Consider the following 19,958-nt stretch of genomic DNA (forward strand, 5'->3'; position numbering starts at 1 on the left):
ACGAGTGGCCCCCATTTTGTGTAGGTCCAGAGCAAGCATTCTTTCCCACCAAATGGCTTGCCTCCCAACTATGCACCACCCAATGTTGCACACGCTCCTAATGAGAATGTCGATAACTCTCCTCCCATACCCATTGAGAGCCAACATCCCTAATCTGGTCATGCACAGGTTCCTCAACCCATGAGGGAGACACATGAAGTACCCCGAGACCACACTCTAGCCGACTTCGAGCCTCACCTCGGATATGCCACTGAGGGGCAGACATTTGGTGGCATACCCCTGCCAAAAAATTTGAGGGGCCCTCAGTATCGCCCACAACCATAACCCTTACATTTTGCGGTGGGAAGACTTCCTCCTGCCATGGTAGAAAGGGAAAAATTTGATGATATAGAAGAAAGGCTGAGGGCCATTGAAGGAGGCAGAAATTATGCCTTTGCTGACATGGCATAGTTGTGCCTAGTGCCCGACGTGGTCATTCCTCTGAAGTTCAAGGTGCTAGATTTTTATAAGTACAGGGTGACTACTTGCCCTAAGAATCACCTGAAGATGTACTGCAGGAAAATGGGGGCATACGCGAAAGATGAAAAATTGTTGATGCATTTCTTCCAGGAAAGTCTTACTAGGGCAGCCGTCACCTGGTATACTAATTTGGAACCTTCCTGGGTCCGTTCCTGGAAGGACCTAATGGTTGCTTTCATTAGGCAGTATCAGTACAATTCTGATATGGCTCTGGATAGAATGCAACTATAGAACATGTGTAAGAGGGAGCACAAATCTTTCAAAGAATACGCCCAAAGGTGGAGGGGTCTGGCAGCTCAAGTACTGCCCCCAATGATGGAGAGGGAGATGATAACAGTGATAGTGGACACGTTACCGGTGTTCTACTATGAGAAGATGGTGGGTTACATGCCTTCAAGCTTTGCAGATTTAGTGTCTGCTGGAGAGAGGATCGAAGTAGGTCTGAGAAGAGGCAAATTTGATTATGCTGCTTTGATGAATATGAAGCTTGGGGAAAATGAAGAGAATAAGAAGGAGGGAGAAACACATGTTGTGATTGTTGTTCTTACATGGCCCAATTTTCCACTAGCTCAACAATATCAATACTCAACCAATATCAGTCCTTCTCGTTACCCACCACCTTACCAGCCAAGAACACCCAATCATCCACAAAGGCCGCCCCTAAATTGGCCACAAATCTCGCATGTTGCACATCCGAGGCAAAACACCACCCTTAATACGAACCAAAACACCAACCAGGGAAGGAATTTTCTAGAAAAAAGCCTATAGAATTCACCCCAATTCTGGTGTCGTATGCTAACTTACTCCTATATCTATTCAATAATACAATGGTAGCCATAATCCCAGCAAAGATTCCTCAACCTCCATTTTCCCAAGGATACAACTAAAATGCAACATGTGCTTATCATGGAGGAGTTCCGGAGCATTCCATTGAGCATTGTATGACCCTGAAACATAAGGTGCAAAGTCTAATTGATGCAGGTTGGCTAAAATTTGAGGAGGACAATTGCTTGTGAATTCTGACATTGTTGAGCGATACTATGCATGATACTTGGGGCAATTTGAAGGTTGTTGTTAGATGTCTCCAATGACTTATTAGGATTTCCAAGTTTATGCCATTACTGTAAACAATAGTCACAATGCTAAAAATATGGATAAATTTGATGTCCTTGTCTCTCATTCTCTCATAATTACATCTTTGCATATTTATTTAACATTCATTGGAATATGAATGTACGTCGTTGGCTTGTTTGCTCAAGTGACTTGCGCTCCTGAGTTGATCTTCAAGTTTGTTCAATCTGAAATTGCTCGTTCTACACATTTGGTGGGGGTGCCATAAACGATGAGTGAAGTTCAAAAAAAAAAAAGAAAAAAACGTTTGATTGACTGTGTTTCAAATAAAAAATAAGAAGTACAAACATTCATGTGACCTTATTTTATCATTCTTAAAAGTTGTATTTTTGATAGAAAAGTGAGTTGTCAAGAACAAGAGTCATTTGACTTAATATGTCAATTGAAAATCCTTTAAATATTTCTTATCCTTGAAATTTCTTTTTCGAGAACCTGTACAGTTTCTTTCATCTCTCCTTGCTATAAGGTCATGACAAACGGAAACAACATATACCTCTGAACCCTACACCGGGGCAATGATAGACATCATGCATGAGCTTCAAGCGAACCTAGGGGCAAACAAGAAGTCCTCACCCGATAGGTTGAAAACCCAAAAGGGTGGCCTAGGCAAGTTAGGGAAATAACCCTTCTCCCTCCACTATACAAACCCAAAAGGGTGGCCTTTGCAAGCTAGGGGCAAAAAACAAGTCCTCACCCGATAGGTCCAACACCTTAATGACTCTTTGTTCGCAAATAAAATAAATCTTTCAAGAAAAACATAAAATCAATTTAACACTCAAACATTCAGACTTAAAGAACTACGTAGGTCTGAATTCCTCATCACACCTGAGGATATGTAGGAGCAAGGGCAGCTCCTTGCCGATCCCAAAAAAATAAAAAAATATATAAAAATGGAAAAATAAATATTTTTAAAGTCATGTTGTACACACTTGATAAAAGGCTACCATCCCTTGTGACAGGCGTGTGGAGTGCTAATACCTTCCCTATGCGTAAACAACTCTCGAACCCTCATTTTCAAAATTCACAGGCCTCTTTTTGGTTTCCCTAACGATTTCCTCAAATAAACGTTGGTGGAGACTCCACTCGTTTTCTCCTTAGGAGACAAACACCTATTCTTTTATTTGCTTTCGCCATCCTACCTATGCCTCCCTCCATATTAGTCACTTAACTCTTCACTCAAACTTTTACTAGACTCGTGACTACCATAGGAAGCATTTCTTCCTCTTCTTAATTCTTTCATTAATTTTCTTATTTCTTCCTCTCTTATTTTCTCCCTTTCATCTTGACTTATTTCTTCCACTCTTTTTTTCCTTTTTCTTTTCGGTCTTGTTTTTCTTTCCACAATTTAAGAGATATCAACTCATCTAATATCCTATACAAGGGGTCCTTAGCAATAGAACCCTCACCATTAACACTAGATGAAGAATGAAGACTCATATTGGTTCCTAAGTTGTGGTTCTTTCTTGTTGGGGGTTTGAAAACAAAAAGTAAAAGAAACTATGGTTGAAACTAGCCAAAATAAACACTAAAAGAGGTGTGAAAGATAAGGTAAAAACTAATTGGTAAAAAGCAAGCTATCTAGGCAGTTTGACAATGAAAGGTAAAGGAAATTTAAAACAATCTAGACGGTTTCCTATGTGAAGGCTTGGATGACCCTTTGGAGGTCCCAACTGGCTCTTCACTTAGTCTACAAGGTTTACACTAAGCTATTACACACAAATAGAGGTTTAGGTGGTCTCTTGGAGACTCCCCATACACCTCTGAAGAATGTCCAAATACAAGGAATTGCAATAGAAAAAAATTCAGCACTCAATTGTTCCATTACAACAAATTTAACAGAGCAATTAAGGTCTTCAAATTTGTCTTCAATGCTTCTTTGTTTTCTCAAGTGTTTCACTCAAAATTTGGTGAGGTTTTGGTTGCTTCAAATCCAATGGTGCTTCTTGGATGGTTAACCTCCAAGACTAAAAAATCTTCCTTCGCACAATGCATCAATTTCCTCTTCCAATCCTTATTGTAAGCAACACTTAAACACAAAAAAAGAAGCAAGAAATGAAAAGATGAAATGAAAGTTAAACCAAAAGGAAATTTAACATGATAGTAATTCAATGACATTCAAGGAAAAATAAAGCAAAAGGACAGCACCACAAGCTAAGGTCGAACACAAAGGAAGTCCTAGAATGGCACTAGATTAGATTGACAAATTGAAAACAAGACTCAGAGCAAAATTCTAGTTATGTAAATTTGGAAACACATCTAAAAGATGAAAAACTCCAAGAAATCAAATAGGCTTGTAATAAAACTCAAAAAAATGAAAAAATTTCAAGCAAATCAAGCATACACTTTTTTTTAATTTTTTGTTGTTGTTCTGGATGTGTATTTTGACGTTAATCTTTATCACCTTTTCTTGCTCATTTCTTTTTTGTTTTTGTTCATTCTTTTTCCATTGCTTTCGTCTAGATGTCTATTTTATCTAGTTAAAACTTCATCTCAAAAATCAAAGTATTCAACCCATAGTGGAGTTAAGAAGATAGTGTGCTAGAACTGACAACAACCAGAATTCTAACCTAGATATCAAAAGTAGTGTTTATGTTGCTTAAGGCTTGGATAGTTACAATTTGTGTTTGCTTATTCTCAATTGTCTTGGATAACACAATTCAAGAGAGCTTAAGACTTATTTTGATTCACAAATCCAGCCACAACTTAGCACCACCACTCAATTTCTTCATAGGTGTCATATACGAAACTTAGAAAACAAGAAAAGTTCAACAAGACTACTTCTAGGAATTTATTTAGAACATTTTATGAACTAAATAACATGCATGAATTAGACCCAAAATTCAAATGATGGGCTAAAAATTGCAAGAATACATGAACAAATGTATCTAGAATTTAATCAACAAAATCAAAATTCAAGACAAACTTAGAACATAATGAGACAATATTATGACTAAACATGACTCTAAGACAACATGAATGAAGTGATTTACACTTAGATTTTTGTGTTTTATTTTCTAATCAATATTTTGCAATAAATTGAGATCTAAAGGTTCAAAACAAGAAGATTATGACTAAAAAATGATAGAGCCTAAAATCAACACAAAGACATGATTCAAGAGTAGATCTATAAAATTTGAACCACAGAAATACAAGAACAAGTGTAAATCTAATATTTAATCGGTTTTTTAATATACTTTAAACAACACCAAACCACGAGACAATGGAGGAGATACATGTAGAAGGTGATGAAGAACAAGGAATTAAAGTGAATTGACTGAACAAAAGATAGAGGAAGCAAAAGAATATCACCTAGATGAAGATGCTTTGATACCACATAGTGTGGCTCCATGTAGAGCTTGTAGGCCTTGGATCTTCTTCATCAATGAAGTCCTTTGCTTCTTGAAGATCAATGGCAGCAAAATGGAGAAGGAGGAAAGGTGATTGGCGACGCCACTTCAAGGAGAAGATGAGTCAAAAAAAGGCTCACCACCATAGGAAGCCATGGATAAAAGCTTGAAGCTAATAGAAGATGAGTGGAAGGAGAGGGAGAGTGACGAATGAAATTTTGAGAGAGAGAAGAGGGAGAATGAGATCTGAACTTTGAAGTCTAATTTCTCAAATCATCAAATTTGCAAAATGCACACACAAGACCTCTATTTATAGCCTAAGTGTCACATAAAATTAGAAGGGAATTTGAATTTCTATTCAAATTTCACTGAATTTGAATTTGAATTTGTGAGGCCAAATTTGGAGCCAAAATTTCACTAATTATGATTAGTGAATTTCTGCTATGGTTCAGCCCACTAATCTAAGATCAAATTCAAGATTTTTCACTAAGTGTAATTAGGTGTCATGAGGCATGTAAAACATGATGTACATGCACACAGTATGACTATATGATGTGACAATAGGGTGTAGTAAGCAAATGTTCACCTCCCCCTTAGGCTAGTCCAAAATTTAATTGGATTGGGCTTCTCCCAATTCAATTAAATTTCTCTCCCAACACACACATCAAATAGTGCACTTAATACATATGAAATTATAAAACTACCCTTAGTACAAAAACTAGTCTAGACGCCCTAAAATACAAGAGCTAAAAATCCTACATTACTAGGATATTCTAAACTTGTGGGTTACCCTCCCTACATTATAGAGCCTTAAATACAAGGCCCAGAAAAATAATGAAACCCTAATCTAATATGTACAAAAATAAGTGGCCTCATACTTAGCCCATGGACCCAAAATCTATCCTAAGGCTCATGAAAACCCTAGAGTCTTCTCCTACATCCCTGGCCCAATCTTCCTGAAGTCTCCTAGCCATGACTCTGGTGATGGGTCCCCTCCTTGTGAGGATTGCATCAAGATCTCCACTTTATATTACTATTAATTTTAGGGTTATGGATGCTCTAAAATTATGTAACATTTGGACATAAGTTTTATTCGTTTATCTAAGGATTAAATTAATAAGTAATTTTTCACCATATTTTATTTAATATGGTTTGTATGGAATTTGGAGCGCCAAGATTTGTTTAACATGAAGTTACATTATTTATCGATTTTTTTCTTTAAGTTTACAAATATTTGACATGTAATACTCTTACCGCAAAATAAGTATTTTTTTTAAAACGTATTTAGAAAATATTACAAGTGTATGTATCTTGGGGCAAAAGGGTGTTACACTTAGTGGTCTCCTATATATTTATAGAAAATCTTATTATATTAGTTCAAACCAAAATCTTATACAAACAACCAAAAATGTTATTATTTATCAAATCGATGCAGAAAATCTCTTATATTAGTTCAATAAACAATTAAAGTATATAAATTGGTAGTATACAAGAAATATGGAGGTGGTCATAGTCATTTTAAAATTCTCCTAACCATTTAGTTGTGTAACTTAGTCTTCTAACGATCTATGATACGTGTGTTAATTATTTCAAATGACTATAATATTTAACTTATGGTTTGACTTGATAGCTCAAGGGAACCATCATTGCCCCAAACAAGATTGGATTGAAAATTGCCAAAAAGTACAAGGAAGGCATGGATTCGTTTCAGGCACATAAGAGACTAACATGAAAATTAATAACAAATAAAAACACATTGACCAATGAAAATTTTAATTTGGAGTTTTAAATTCAAAATTTATTAGAATTATGTATATAATTACTTAATACTCTGTGTGCAAGCTTTACATTTTCGTGAATGTGACAATCTATTCCTTAGTGGATTGATTCACCTTAACAGCCCAAAAAATCATATAAGCATAATTAGATGCAACAACTCACTCATCTCCAATCTTCATATGATTGCACCAAATGAAAGCCCAAACACTGATGAGAATGTTATCTCACATTCATCCAACATTTCCATAAAGAACTCCAAGATGGAAATTGGTAAATCATATATAAGTTACAATCTTTAATTGCATAATTATTATATCTTGTCCTTAAATCATTCAATGAGATTGCATAGCCCTTTAATTCCTAGTTTTTTTTATAAGGCTACTCAAGTGGTAGATCCTCTCTTAATTTTTTTTATTTAAAAATTATGTGATGGTTAAATATTCATTTTTCTCATTTAAGTTGACAATCTTATGTAATAAAAAGAAGAAACAAAATTCTCTTCAATACTTTATGAGATGAGAAATTTTATTTATACCACTAAATTGAACAATTTTTTTTACAAATTAATGAATATGAAAAGAAAGAAAGAATTGTGAAATAAGATGGACGATTTCATGAAGAATGATTGAAGGAAACATAAATGTTACATAAGTTGTAATATAACTTTATTATATAATATGATATTTGTTTTCAAAATAAGTGCAAGTTCAAACATACAAAGGTTAAAAATGTGTTTATCTCTCTATAAAAGTTACATAAATATAAGAGAGATAGAAAATTTAAACATGACCTCGCATGTATGAATCTCTTTCTTTTGTATTATCTTATCATTATTATTATTATTATTATTATTATTATTATTATTATTATTATTTCTAAACGTGAAGATTGCATTGCCATTAACCACGGATCCACCTTCATCAGCATAATTGGTGTCTTTTGTAAACCTGGCCATGGCATTAGGTCAGTTCGAGTAAACTTTTATTTTCATGTTAATTCAAGTTATTTGGCCAATAAATTGAAACCATTTGGGATGTCTTTGTGAATATGTAGTATTGGGAGCTTAGGGAAAATGGAGCTCATCAAACAGTAGAAGAGATATGTGTACGAAATTGTACCTTCAATAGAACAACAAATGGAGCTAGAATCAAGACATGGATAATAAGGAGCGACTCTAGTTAGTTTGGCATTATTAAATATATTGAACTAAAGTAAATAACATTAAATAACTTTCATGTTTTATGTTCTTTAAATCAGGGAGGTCAAGGGTATGCAAGGAAGATCACCTTTAAGGATATTAAACTTGTGGAAGCTACAAATCTTGTGATTATAGATCAACTTTACAACCCATGTGACAATGTATGTGCAGTCAGAGTGAATGATGTTAGTTACCACAATGTGAGGGGAATCTCAAGTTCCACGCATGCAATCAAATTGTATTTTGACAAAATCATAGGTTACACAAACATTGTATTGAAGGGGGTTAAAGTAACTACCTATACTAAAAAGAAAACTTATGCATCATGCAAACATGTAAAAGGGGTGTGCTCTTTGTGTAATCCACATGTGTCATGTCTTTCTCATAAATAATCAAATTAATGTGATAAGTCATTTCAATTCTTGTCTCAACATTTGGTTTTTCTTTCTCCATTGTATTAAATTGTTGATTTAAGTAGAACATGCTACAAATCTTATTGTATTATACTTGTTGGCTAAAAATGTTTGTTATTGAGACTAGCTATTTATCGTCGACTAACAACTAATTTAGTCAACAACCGTGAACTAATGTACCTCAATCTAAATAGATTCTAGTTTGTCCCCCACTATAAGAAAATATCATTCTAGTCTAACCCTAAGCAAATGCATTTTCTACAGTTGCTCTTTTTGTTGGGAAAATGTCTGTGACAAGCGTATTACTAGCATTTTAGACCAACCCTTAGAAGCGCATGGTTTAGCCACGATTTTAAAATCCCCATCAACACCATAGTTAAAGGCTTTCTAACCCTCATTAACGTTATATTTGACCTGAGATCATGTAGCACTTACCTAGGTTTACTAGGCCTTGCTAATTTTGAGCCTTACCAATGGTTTTTAACCCCTTGTTAATTGATTTTTTTTTCAATTTTTTATTACCTATTTTATTTTACCCATGCATAATATTTTAATCACAGATGAAGTTGCATTTAAGGATTTTTGTGTACCAATTAAATCAAACTTTCAATGTTTGTGTCTAAAAATTTTAAGCTAGACAAATATTCAAAAAATATAATAAAATAAAGCAAGAAATCTTCAAATTTTATGAGTAAACAAATGTACTTAAACAAGTGGTTCAATAAAACTGCTAATAAGTAACATCCAAAAGAACCCCTAATTAAGAAGTAACATCCATAGTTTATAAATATCCAAAATCTAAGAAGAAACAAAACACATCACTACTACAAAAAGCGGATTCAACATCGGTGTGTTAACATCGGTTGTTAAAAAAACCGATGTTAACATATGCGCGGTGGCATAATTGTAAATACCGTGTATACGTTAACATCGGTTTTGTGAAAAATCGATGTTAACAAAGTTCATTAACATCGGTTATTGGAGAACCGATGTTAACATTTATTAACATATGTTTATTAACATCGGGTTTTTAGAAAACCGATGTTAACCTTAACATCATTTTGTTAACATTGGTTTTTTTTTAAAAACCGATGTTGAAGTTATATTTTAAAAAATATGGTGAGCCCTAAGAAACTAGCGCTCTGTCTTCTTCTCCATCTAAGCTTTCGCGCTCTCTTCTTCTTCTAATCTCCGTCTAGCGAAACCGTCCCTGTCTGCATCTGAGCATCGTGTTCGTCGCACTCGAGCATCGTCTTCGTTGCACTCGAGCATCGTCACAAGTCTCTGCTTCTTCTCCTTCGCCATGATACCTAGGTATGTTTCGTCTCCTTCGTGTTGTCTTCTCCTTCTCTCTGTCTTCTTCTCCATCCATGCTTTCTTGCTCTCTTTGTTCTCCATCTACCTTGAAGCTGTATGTTCTCCATCTGACCATCATTTTGTCTAAGGTCGAGCATCGTGTTCGTCGCACTCCAGCATCGTCAGAAGTCTGTGCTTCTTCTCCTTCGCCACCTCACATAGGTATGTTTGGTCTAATCCTGTATAAATATTTGATTGCATTCATGTATCGCACACTTAGTGAACTAAACATGGATAGGGTATCTCATATTTAACTCGAGCATCGTGACAACTTTGTGCTTCTTCTCCTTAATGAAGTTTCCCTTACCCTTATTGTGTTCTTCTAACAGTTTAAGAGTTAACGCCTATTATTGGAGTTTAACAGTTTCCCTTACCCTTATTGTGTTCTTGTAACAGTTTAAGAGTTAACGCCTATTATTGGAGTTTAACAGTTTCCCTTACCCTTATTGTGTTCTTGTAATAGTTTAACAGTTTAAGAGTTAACGCCTCCTAGTTCCTAAAACCTTCCTTAAGATTAGAGGACCATTGGTTAAAATGAAGAGTAAAATCCTTGTCCATTGCTTTGATCCATGACCATAGTAGGAATAAGGCATCTTCTAACAGTTTGATTCCATGAAAAGTTGTATCTTGGAACACCACCTTATTTCTATGGTGCCATATTGTCCAAGTTAAAGCAATCCACCAGCATTTCCAGGTTTTGGACCTGACTCCATCTGCTACCTCCATTCCATGTTGCAGAAAATGGTCCCTATGATTTTGTGGCATTACAGTGATAAGATTAACCCAGGACATTGATTCCCACCATAAAGGGAGGGTTTTGCTACAATTGAAGAACAAGTGTTCATCCCCCTCCTCCTTATTTCTGCATAAAGGACATAACATATCATCTATCGGTATTTGTCTCCTTCTAAGGTTTTGCTTTGTTGGTAATCTATCCCGAAGTAGCCTCCAAGTGAACACTGCTGTTTTTGTGGGTATTTTGAGTTTCCATATTGCCCCACAATCCTGTTCCTGTCTTACCTCCATCAGCTCTCCCCATATCAAATCATATCCACTTTTTGTTGAGTAGTCTCCTGCAGGTTCAGGTTTCCAAATCCAAGTGTCCTCCCATAGGGGATGAAGTTGCTGCTGTGATATGTCCCCAAGAAAACTATCCGCCATTGCTATTTCAGAATCGAAAAGGCTAGGTGTCTTCTCCAATTAAGCTGCCATTCCCAGTTTGAGTGCTATTTCAAGAAAACTACCCATGCAATCAGTATTTGGTTTGAGTGTCGTTTCATTTGTTTTGCTTATGCTCTTCTTTCCCAGTTTAGTTAGGATTCTTTTATCAGCTTGTTCTTTTAATCCAACACAATGTCAGTATTTTGGTCTAAAAGTTAAGATAGTTCCAATGATTGCTTTTTATGCATATTTTTGTTTGTGAAGTGATCCTAAGAATTTTTGTATGTAGCTTGTGTAGAAAATTGAAACCAGTAATTTGAAAATAGGATGCTTAAACTGGTTTAGGCTATAAGAAGCAAGTTTTAACCACTATGCTACACAAGCCAGTAGCATAGTTATGAAACCAGTAATTTGAGAACAAGATGCTAAACTGGTTTAGGCTACAACAAGCAAGTTTTAACCACTATGCAACATTTGCTTTTAACCAATGTAGTGTATATGGTCCTTAAGCACACGGGTTAGTAGATCAATGTTTAGGTCAATGTATATGAAATAACATCTTTTCTCTTTTTTGCTTGATCATTATTAATTCTGATGGCAATATCAATAGATACAAAGCCACAACTGATATAGAAGTGGCCCCTACAGCAAAATATAGAAGTTTAGTTGCTGCCACAGCTGATATTCTCTGGATTCAAACTCTTCTCTTGGAACTTCCAGTCCCTCATTGTAGACCTAGGTAGGTTAATTATTCACCATGAAGTAAAAAGAGAGTATCATTTGTATATGCAGATAGATATATAACATAACAAGGCAGCTAGAGAGAGAGAGAGAAAAAATAGAGAAAGAGAATGATAGCAAGGGAGAAGTTCATTTATGTTCCAAATTTCAGTGACATGATTGATTCATTGATTAAATTCCAAGCAGCATGGCTAAACGCTTTTGAGTTCTGCCCTTAATTGTTTTTTTATTCTTCTGTATTTTATACTTGTTTTTTCTATAGTTCATTTCATCATCATTGTAACTATAGCTGCCCATTATAAAATAGCTTAGACAATCTAGGTCTGCTGCTTCTGAACCTTTTATTTATCCTTGAAGTAGTTTAATTTTTTTTTATTTGTGTTCAACTAGTGAAGAGTGAAGACTGAAGTTGTTCTGTCAGACTCGTTGATTTTCCTTTCATTTCGACGGAAGCCTAAGCAATACACTGCCACTGAATTGCCAGTAAGAAAAATTGGTCATGAAACACACACACACACACACACAAACCCTAATGACACACACACACACACACGTATGATAGAAACACACAGACACACAATGATGACACACACACACACACACACACACACACACTCATCATACAAAGACACACACACAAGTTTGATAACAAATTTGTTGAATTATACATGCAGAAATTTGTTCAGTTCTGACTTGTTAGCTGTGACAAGGTAGCTGGCCTCTTCATAAGGTACTTATCTAAGTTTAACTTAAATTCTACTGCAGTGGTGATGACCTACTAATATTAGTGAAAACAAATTTTCCTACTGTACCTTAGTTAATTTGTTCACAGTTGTAAAAAATGAATTGATTTTAACTTGAGTTATTCGTATTTTAAGTTTTCAAATATGCTTGCATGATTGTTTTTTTTTTTGCACTGCAAAAATCTGAAGATGGAAGTCTGTCTCCATTCCATTTAACCAACACCAAGTGTGGAATAGATACTACCTTATGCACCACTTTTTTAGGAATTTTGAAGAATGACAGTAGGTAGATAGGAAGGGCTGTTAGGAATATCCTGCCTCCCATAGAGAGACATCTCTGCTTCCATTTGGCTACCTTAGATTCAAACTTGCTGATGAGAGGCTGCCAAACATCCCAGCTTTTAGAGGTGGAGCCTACTGGAATTCCAAGGTAAGAAAAAGGAAATTCCAGCTGGCCACAATTAAGGAAGCTAGCTGCTTCCCTGCACCAGTCCAAAGATTTACCCAAGCACCCAAATTGGCTTTTAGCATAGTTAATCTTGAGTCCTGAAACCAACTCGAAAATTCTGAGGATAGATTTCATGACTCTAACATTAGCTGTAGTTGCAGTTCCAAAAAATAGTGTATCATCTGCATACTGCAAGATGTTAATCTCCTCCTTTTGCCTCCCCACTTTATAGCTGCTAAAAAGGTTTTTGGAGACAGCTGTCCTCATCAAACCAGTGAGTCCCTCAGCTGCTATATTAAATAGGAAAGGTGCAAGGGGATCTCCTTGCCTCAGTCCCCTCTCAGGCACAAATTCTCTAGTAGTGCTGCCATTGATCAAAATTGATATAGTTGCACTAGAAAGGCATCCATGGATCCATTTTCTCCATCTTTCACAAAATCCCATCCTCATCATCATATAGTTTAGGAATCCCCAAGAAACTGAGTCATAAGCTTTTTCAAAGTCAAGTTTGAAAACCATGCAGGGGTTATTTTTGAATTTAGCTTCAGCTAAGACCTCATTAGCTATCATTACACCATGGAGGATATGCCTGCCTTTGAGGAAAGCAATTTGCCTTTCATCAATTAAGTGAGGCAGCACAAGAGCCAGCCTATTAGCCAGGACTTTGGACATTATTTTGTAGACACACCCTATGAGAGAGATGGGTCTATAGTCATTAAGAGATTGGGGGCTATTGGTTTTGGGGATGAGGGCTATGAAGGATGCATTACTTCCTTTGGGGAATCTGCCATTAATGAAGAATTCATCAAAGAATATGATAAAATCAAGTTTTAGAGTTTCCCAAAACTGTTTGATGAAATTGAAATTCAAACCATCCAGGCCAGGACTTTTATCTCCCCCGCAAGCCCAAACTGCAGACTTGATTTCCAGCTCAGTGAGTCTATCAACAAGGCTTTCCTTCTACCTTTGATCAAGGGAAGAGAACTGGATCCCTTCCAAGGTTGGTCTACAAGGATTCTGCTCTGAGAATCTTTCTTTAAAGTGCTGAAGAACTGCAATCTTGACACTGATGATTCTGTGGAAATTTCTGCATTAATGCAACTCCTTCACCATTCCAGCAATCGGGAGTGATTATAAAATAGAAAAACTAAGATGAATTTAATTTAAATTACTGCTTTGTTATCATTCTTGATGGATGTTCTAGCATTCATGAGTATTGACTTTGGTTTAATGGCTTCCATTTCTTACTATATGATTAAATCCCGCTCTGATATTGGATGACCATTGGTTGAAATGAATACCAAAATCTTCTCCAAATGTGTCAGCCATGTCCATGACCATTGGTTTTTTTTTTCAGGTTATCATAGACTACTTTTAATTGACATTGTTGTTGAAGGTCGTTCGGGTTATAGCAACTCCAGGTACGTACGTAGGAACTAGCATGTATATACTGCTGTTTCATTTAAAATATAATGTAGTGGTGTTTGCTTTAAAATGTTATATGCTGGTGTTTGATGTAAAATGTTGCATACTGGTTTCAATGAATGAGGAATTGAGTCCCTTAGGAAATGAATTGATGTAAAAAAAAGAAAACCTTCTGCAGTGCTTATTTTTCCACCCACATTTTTTTTATCAGCCAAGATAAATTATTTTTATATATATTGTGAGTACCAGAGGTACAAAACAGTACATGAATTAGATTGAGTTGCCAGCAACATGGTTTCAAGCTCAGACTGAGATCAGTCTCGCAAGGAACCAAAGCTATGTTTTTTTTTGGAAGGCAAATTGTATAATATATTATTAAGATAAGCAAAAACAGTACAAGTATGTCATACCCTAATTTCGTCCGGGAACCTTTGCTTGGTGGCATGCAACTTTTGTTTGGTCCTTGTGAGGTGCTTGGCTCCCATCATTAGGCAATTTGTGAAGTTCCGGGACATGCCGAAAATCAAAAGAAAGTATTGATGCACAATCCGTAAGGTTCCGTGACATACCGGAAATCAAAAAGGAAGCATCGTTACCCAATTCGTGAGGTTCTGTAACGTTCCGTAAGTCAAAAAAGGGATGATTATGTAATCCGCAAGGTTCCGTAACATTACGGAAAGAAAACAAGTATCGTTACGAAAATCGTAAGTTTCCGTAACTTTACAAAAAAGAAGCACAAAAAAAAGCAGGGGGTGTATTTAGTAAAAATAGGGGTGCAAATAGCAACCAGGCCCACTTGGGCCCTCCAGAAGATTCCTCTAGAAGGTGGTTGCTTCTGGAGGAAGCCACCTTGCTCGCCTGGGCGAGCAGAGCTCGCCTGGGCGATCTGGGTGGCAAGCTTCTCCCCCAATTTTCTATAAATAGGGGGAGAAGTGAAGTAGAAAAGGGTTCAGCCCTCCTGGTAATTCAGAATCACTTAAAATTAGTGAGAAAAATTGGTTCCGTGAAGAAAATCCAAACCGAGGCGTTTCCGTAACGTTTCCGTGGGTGATTTCGCGAAAGTTTTCGACCGTTCTTCGACGTTCTTCATTGGTTCTTCGTCGTTCTTCGGTCTTCAACCGGTAAGTTCCCTAGATCGAACTTTCCAATTCATTCTATGCACCCTTAGTGGTCCTCATTTGTTTTTACGTGCTTTCATTTACATTTCATTTACTTTCCGTACCCCCTTTTGACGTGCTTTAGTCATTTGCTTAAGTTATTTTCTCGCCTAATCAAAAAATAAAATAAATTTCCACCGATCATTTGAATCGTAATATCCGTTGATTTCTGTTTAAATGAAATCCGACCGTTCGGTCATGCCGTAACTACGTTGGAAACCAAAAAGAGGTAAAATAATAATATAATAACCAAAAATATCTTTTAGTAAAATAAATCAAAAAGAATCAATCGGACGTTTTTCTTTGGGATTTCTCTTTCTTAATCGAATCGATTAATAACCAAAGTGAAACTAAGGCTAAAATCAATTCATAAACCAAACTTTTGACATTGCCTAAAAAGCCATTTTCAAAGGTCCAACACCTTGAAATGGTCCTTTTTTACTTCTATTGGTTTAAGTGTGGATTTCTAAAAAACCCTAAAATCAATACATAACTTTATTACTTCCTTAAAAAAAAATAGAGAAATCATTTAATGGTCCAACGCCTTAAATGGTTTTTCATTCAATAAAAACATGTCGTGCAAAAAGGATAAAAACAACTTAACCCAAACACTTTGTTCCAAAAGAACTATGTAGGTCTGATTTCCTCATCACAATTGAGGAATACGTAGGAGCAAAGGGAAACACCCTTGTCGACCACAAAAAAAAGGAAAAATATAAAAAGGGCATAAAAGATATAAAGAACGTAAAAGGGAACGTAAAAATCAAAGTCATGTTTGCACATTTGATTAAAGGTTGTCATCTCTTATGACGGACGTGTGGGGTGCTAACACCTTCCCCGTGCGTAAATACAACTCCTGAGCCTTTTTCATTTAAAGTTCGTAGATCACGTCTTTTCCGGTTTTTCCGACGTTTTCCCCAAATAAATGTTGGTGGCGACTTCGCGCGTATTCCTTTCGTGGAACACGCATCCCGCGAGTCACGCGTCGCCCTCCCGCCGAAGGGTTGGTTGCGACAGTTGGCGACTCCACTGGGGATTATTTTTAGAGAGTTAGGCCATTTAATCTTGTGCAATGTTTTATCATGACATCCTCCTTTATTGGTTTCCCTTTATTCTTCTTACGTTCTTTGTATACAACTCTTCGATGCTTTTAGTGTATTTCAAAATGTATGCATGAGGTAAAAATTTATTCATTTGATGCACACAAACACCAACACTATTTGCACACACTGTGAGTTGAAAAAGGGCCCTATACCCGGGTTCATGGGAACATAAGGAGTGGAGGTGAATTTGTGATCATGCTAGGTCTAGAGCTTTTCTCTTTGAAAACTTATTGTTGCTAGTAGTCCCTACTGCTGCAATATGTTCTTCAAAGGGGATGATACCTCTAGAGACCATCAAGAGAGATATGACCACCTTGGGAGTTATCACTAAAAGCCTTTTTAGCTCTCTCCCATATAGGTCCCTTAAATAGGGGCACGGAGCAAACACGCTGCATGCCATTTTTCCACTGCCATGCATAAGTTTCATGTACCCTTTTTATATTTTGTGAATATTGTCATACTATGTTGCGCCTTTCGCATATGCGTCACGCACGGATTCTATCTTGATCCCCTCTCTTTAAACAAACCAACGGAGGGTCCGTGTCACCTTCTTAAATACATACGTTGGGCACTTTGTTACCCCAAGACGTTGTATCTAAGAAGGAGACAATTTCCCGGGCTCCCGTATTCATAAATTACATCTGTGTCATATGCATTCCTCCATGCATTCATCCATTCCACCCATGAGATATCGGAGTTTTTGATTCACACAGCTTTTTGTCTCACTTTAGTAAACATGGGGACAAATCAAACTGGCAAAAGGTTTTATCAAGTCAAGGTTAAAGGCCTAGATGTTACCAGCATTAAGGAATTGGGGCGGTTGATGGGACCTCTCCAAATGCAAGCCTTCCGCAAGACTTACGGAAAAATCTTAGATTTGACCATAGTAGAGGTATCCATAGAAGCCATTGCATCACTCACCCAATACTACGACCAGCCTTTGAGATGCTTCACGTTCGGAGACTTCCAATTGGTACCGACCATTGAAGAATTTGAGGAGATTCTGGGATGTCCTCTCAGGGGGAGAAAACCATATCTTTTTTCCGGGTTTCTCCCCTCCTTGAGCAGAATTGCAATTGTGGTCAAGGATTCAGCAAGAGGTTTGGACCGCGTAAAACAAACTCGAAATGGCATAGCGGGCCTACCACGGAAGTACCTAGAAGACAAGGCGAGGGATATGGCAAATCAAGAAGAGTGGGTCCCGTTTATGGATGTGTTAGCATTGCTAATCTTTGGGGTCGTCCTCTTTCCAAACGTGGATGGTTTGGTGGACCTAGCCGCAATTGACGCTTTCCTTGCATACCACCATAGCAAGGAGAGCCCGGTGGTAGCTGTCTTGGCAGATTTATTTGATACATTTGACCGAAGGTGCGAAAAGAGTAGCGCACGGATCATCTGTTGCTTGCCCTCTCTCTGTGTTTGGTTGGTTTCACACCTGTTCCAGCAAGACACGAGGCATCCATGTCCGCTCCGAAGCCATCGCTCGTGTGCTGAAAAGAGAAGAATAGATTGGGACCAGCTCTTGGCTGGGATAGGAGGTAGAACAATCAGTTGGTTCCCCCGATGGAAGGAAGGAAAGGAGGGAGTCCTTTTCTCATGTGGAGGGTACCCAAACATTCCGTTGATAGGAACGAGGGGTTGTATTAACTACAATCCCGCGCTCGCTATAAGGTAACTAGGGTACCCCATGAGGGGAGCACCGATGGAAGAAAGCATGTCTCCTTTCCTTGTGAGAGATTTCGGCACACAAAATTTCAAGGCTATACAAAGGATCCATAAAGCGTGGGAAACCCCGTTAAGAAAAGATAAAGAACTTAGGGGCATTCATAATGGCATTATTGGTGGTTATCATGAATGGCTGAAAGTTCATACACGAGGTTTAGATTGGCTCGCCAAGTTAAAGGTTGTCAGCGAAGAGAGTTTCGAAGCACCGGAAAAGGACGAAGAAGTCCAAGCTCTCAAAAATGAGTTAGGAAAGGCGAGACTTGCCAAGGAGAAGTTCAAGTTAGCCGCTACAGACATCCGGAAAGAGTGTGCCGGATTACGAGAAGAGAATGCAACTACCGCAAGAGCCCTTGAACAAGAGACCAAGAGGGCTCGCAAGGAAGAGTATGGTCGTAACAAATTTCGCGGAGCTTTGTGGGGTAGCAACAGTGAACTCAAGCTGCGAAGGGAAGAAATAGACCAGTCGCGAGCACATGGCATGGTCTTGAAAGAGGAGTTAGTTGCCTGTTCAAGGTCCAAAAGAAACTCGTCTCAGCGTTTGTGCGAGACGCAGACCAACATGCTAGCTATCATCGCCAAGTACCAAGAAGAGCTAAGTCTAGCCACGGCCCACGAGCATAGGGTCGCGGACGAGTATGCCCAAGTATACGCGAAAAAAGAGGCTAAAGGAAGGGTGATCGACTCTTTACACCAAGAGGCAACCATGTGGATGAACCGGTTTGCTCTTACCTTGAACGGGAGTCAAGAACTTCTCCGATTGCTAGCCAAGGCCAAGGCAATGGCGGACACCTACTCCGCCCCCGAAGAAATCCACGGGCTTCTCGACTATTGTCAGCATATGATAGACTTAATGACCCATATAATTAGAAACCGCTAGGAAACTTGTATGGTCTCTCAGATCTTGACTAGATATGACTTTCTGAAATAAAATGAGTTGGTCCTATGTTTCTGCTCCAAAATCTTGTGTGAATCAAATCACTCCTGCATTTTATCTCTAGCAGGCATTCATTTTTCATTACCTACTCCTCACGTTTGGTTTTTTAGGAAAAACACCATAACTAAACACGCTACAAGGCATCCCTATCGCACCAGATCCAAATCTAGAACGATGGGTGATCAAGAGGAGACACAGGAACAGATGAAAGCCGACATGTCGGCTCTGAAAGAACAAATGGCTTCCATGATGGAGGCCATGTTAGGAATGAGGCAGCTCATGGAGAAAAACGTGGCCGCCGCTGTCAGTTCGGCTGCCGAAGCAGAACCAACTCTCTTGGCTACCGCGCGCCATCCTCCCTCAAACACAGTAGGATGGGGAAGGAACACGCTGGGGCACGACGGCAACCCTCATCTGGGATACAACCGAACGGCTTACCCTTATGGATTGCCGCCTAACTACTCACCACCCGTCATGCAAGACGATGCGGGCCATATTTCTTCTCCCGTCCTTGAAGGGGAGCCTCCTCAACAGCCCGACGAGGTCCACGAAAACCCTCAAGACTATGCCCGAAGGGATTTCGAGTTCTATCCCCCGATCCCCGAAGGACCGGCACCCAACACGTTGCCTCAGCCCAACCTCACGACACAACCAATAGTTTTGTCCATGGAAGGACCGCCCCCGGCAACTGAAGAAAGGAGGAAACTCGATCTCCTCGAGGAGAGATTGAGGGCCGTGGAAGGATTTGGTGACTATCCATTCTCAGACATGACGGATC

General features: G+C 38.0%; 1 protein-coding gene and 1 pseudogene across 1 annotated transcript; one reads left to right on the top strand and one right to left on the bottom strand.

Moving 5' to 3' along the window:
- The window catches only part of LOC100803923 (probable polygalacturonase At3g15720), a 90,165-nt pseudogene extending 81,790 nt beyond the window's left edge, over positions 1 to 8,375 (top strand).
- A 1,452-nt stretch (positions 8,376 to 9,827) lies between these two features.
- LOC102668437 (uncharacterized) lies at positions 9,828 to 10,904 on the bottom strand. The gene is made up of 2 exons (XM_006573979.1): positions 10,247 to 10,904; positions 9,828 to 9,922 (listed from the first exon to the last, which is right to left on the bottom strand). Exons 1-2 carry the CDS (start codon positions 10,902 to 10,904, stop codon positions 9,828 to 9,830), a joined length of 753 nt encoding a protein of 250 aa, XP_006574042.1.
- Positions 10,905 to 19,958: the final 9,054 nt, after the last annotated feature.

This window comes from Glycine max, chromosome 1 (assembly GCF_000004515.6).
Source record: "Glycine max cultivar Williams 82 chromosome 1, Glycine_max_v4.0, whole genome shotgun sequence".
Lineage (NCBI taxonomy): Eukaryota > Viridiplantae > Streptophyta > Magnoliopsida > Fabales > Fabaceae > Glycine > Glycine max.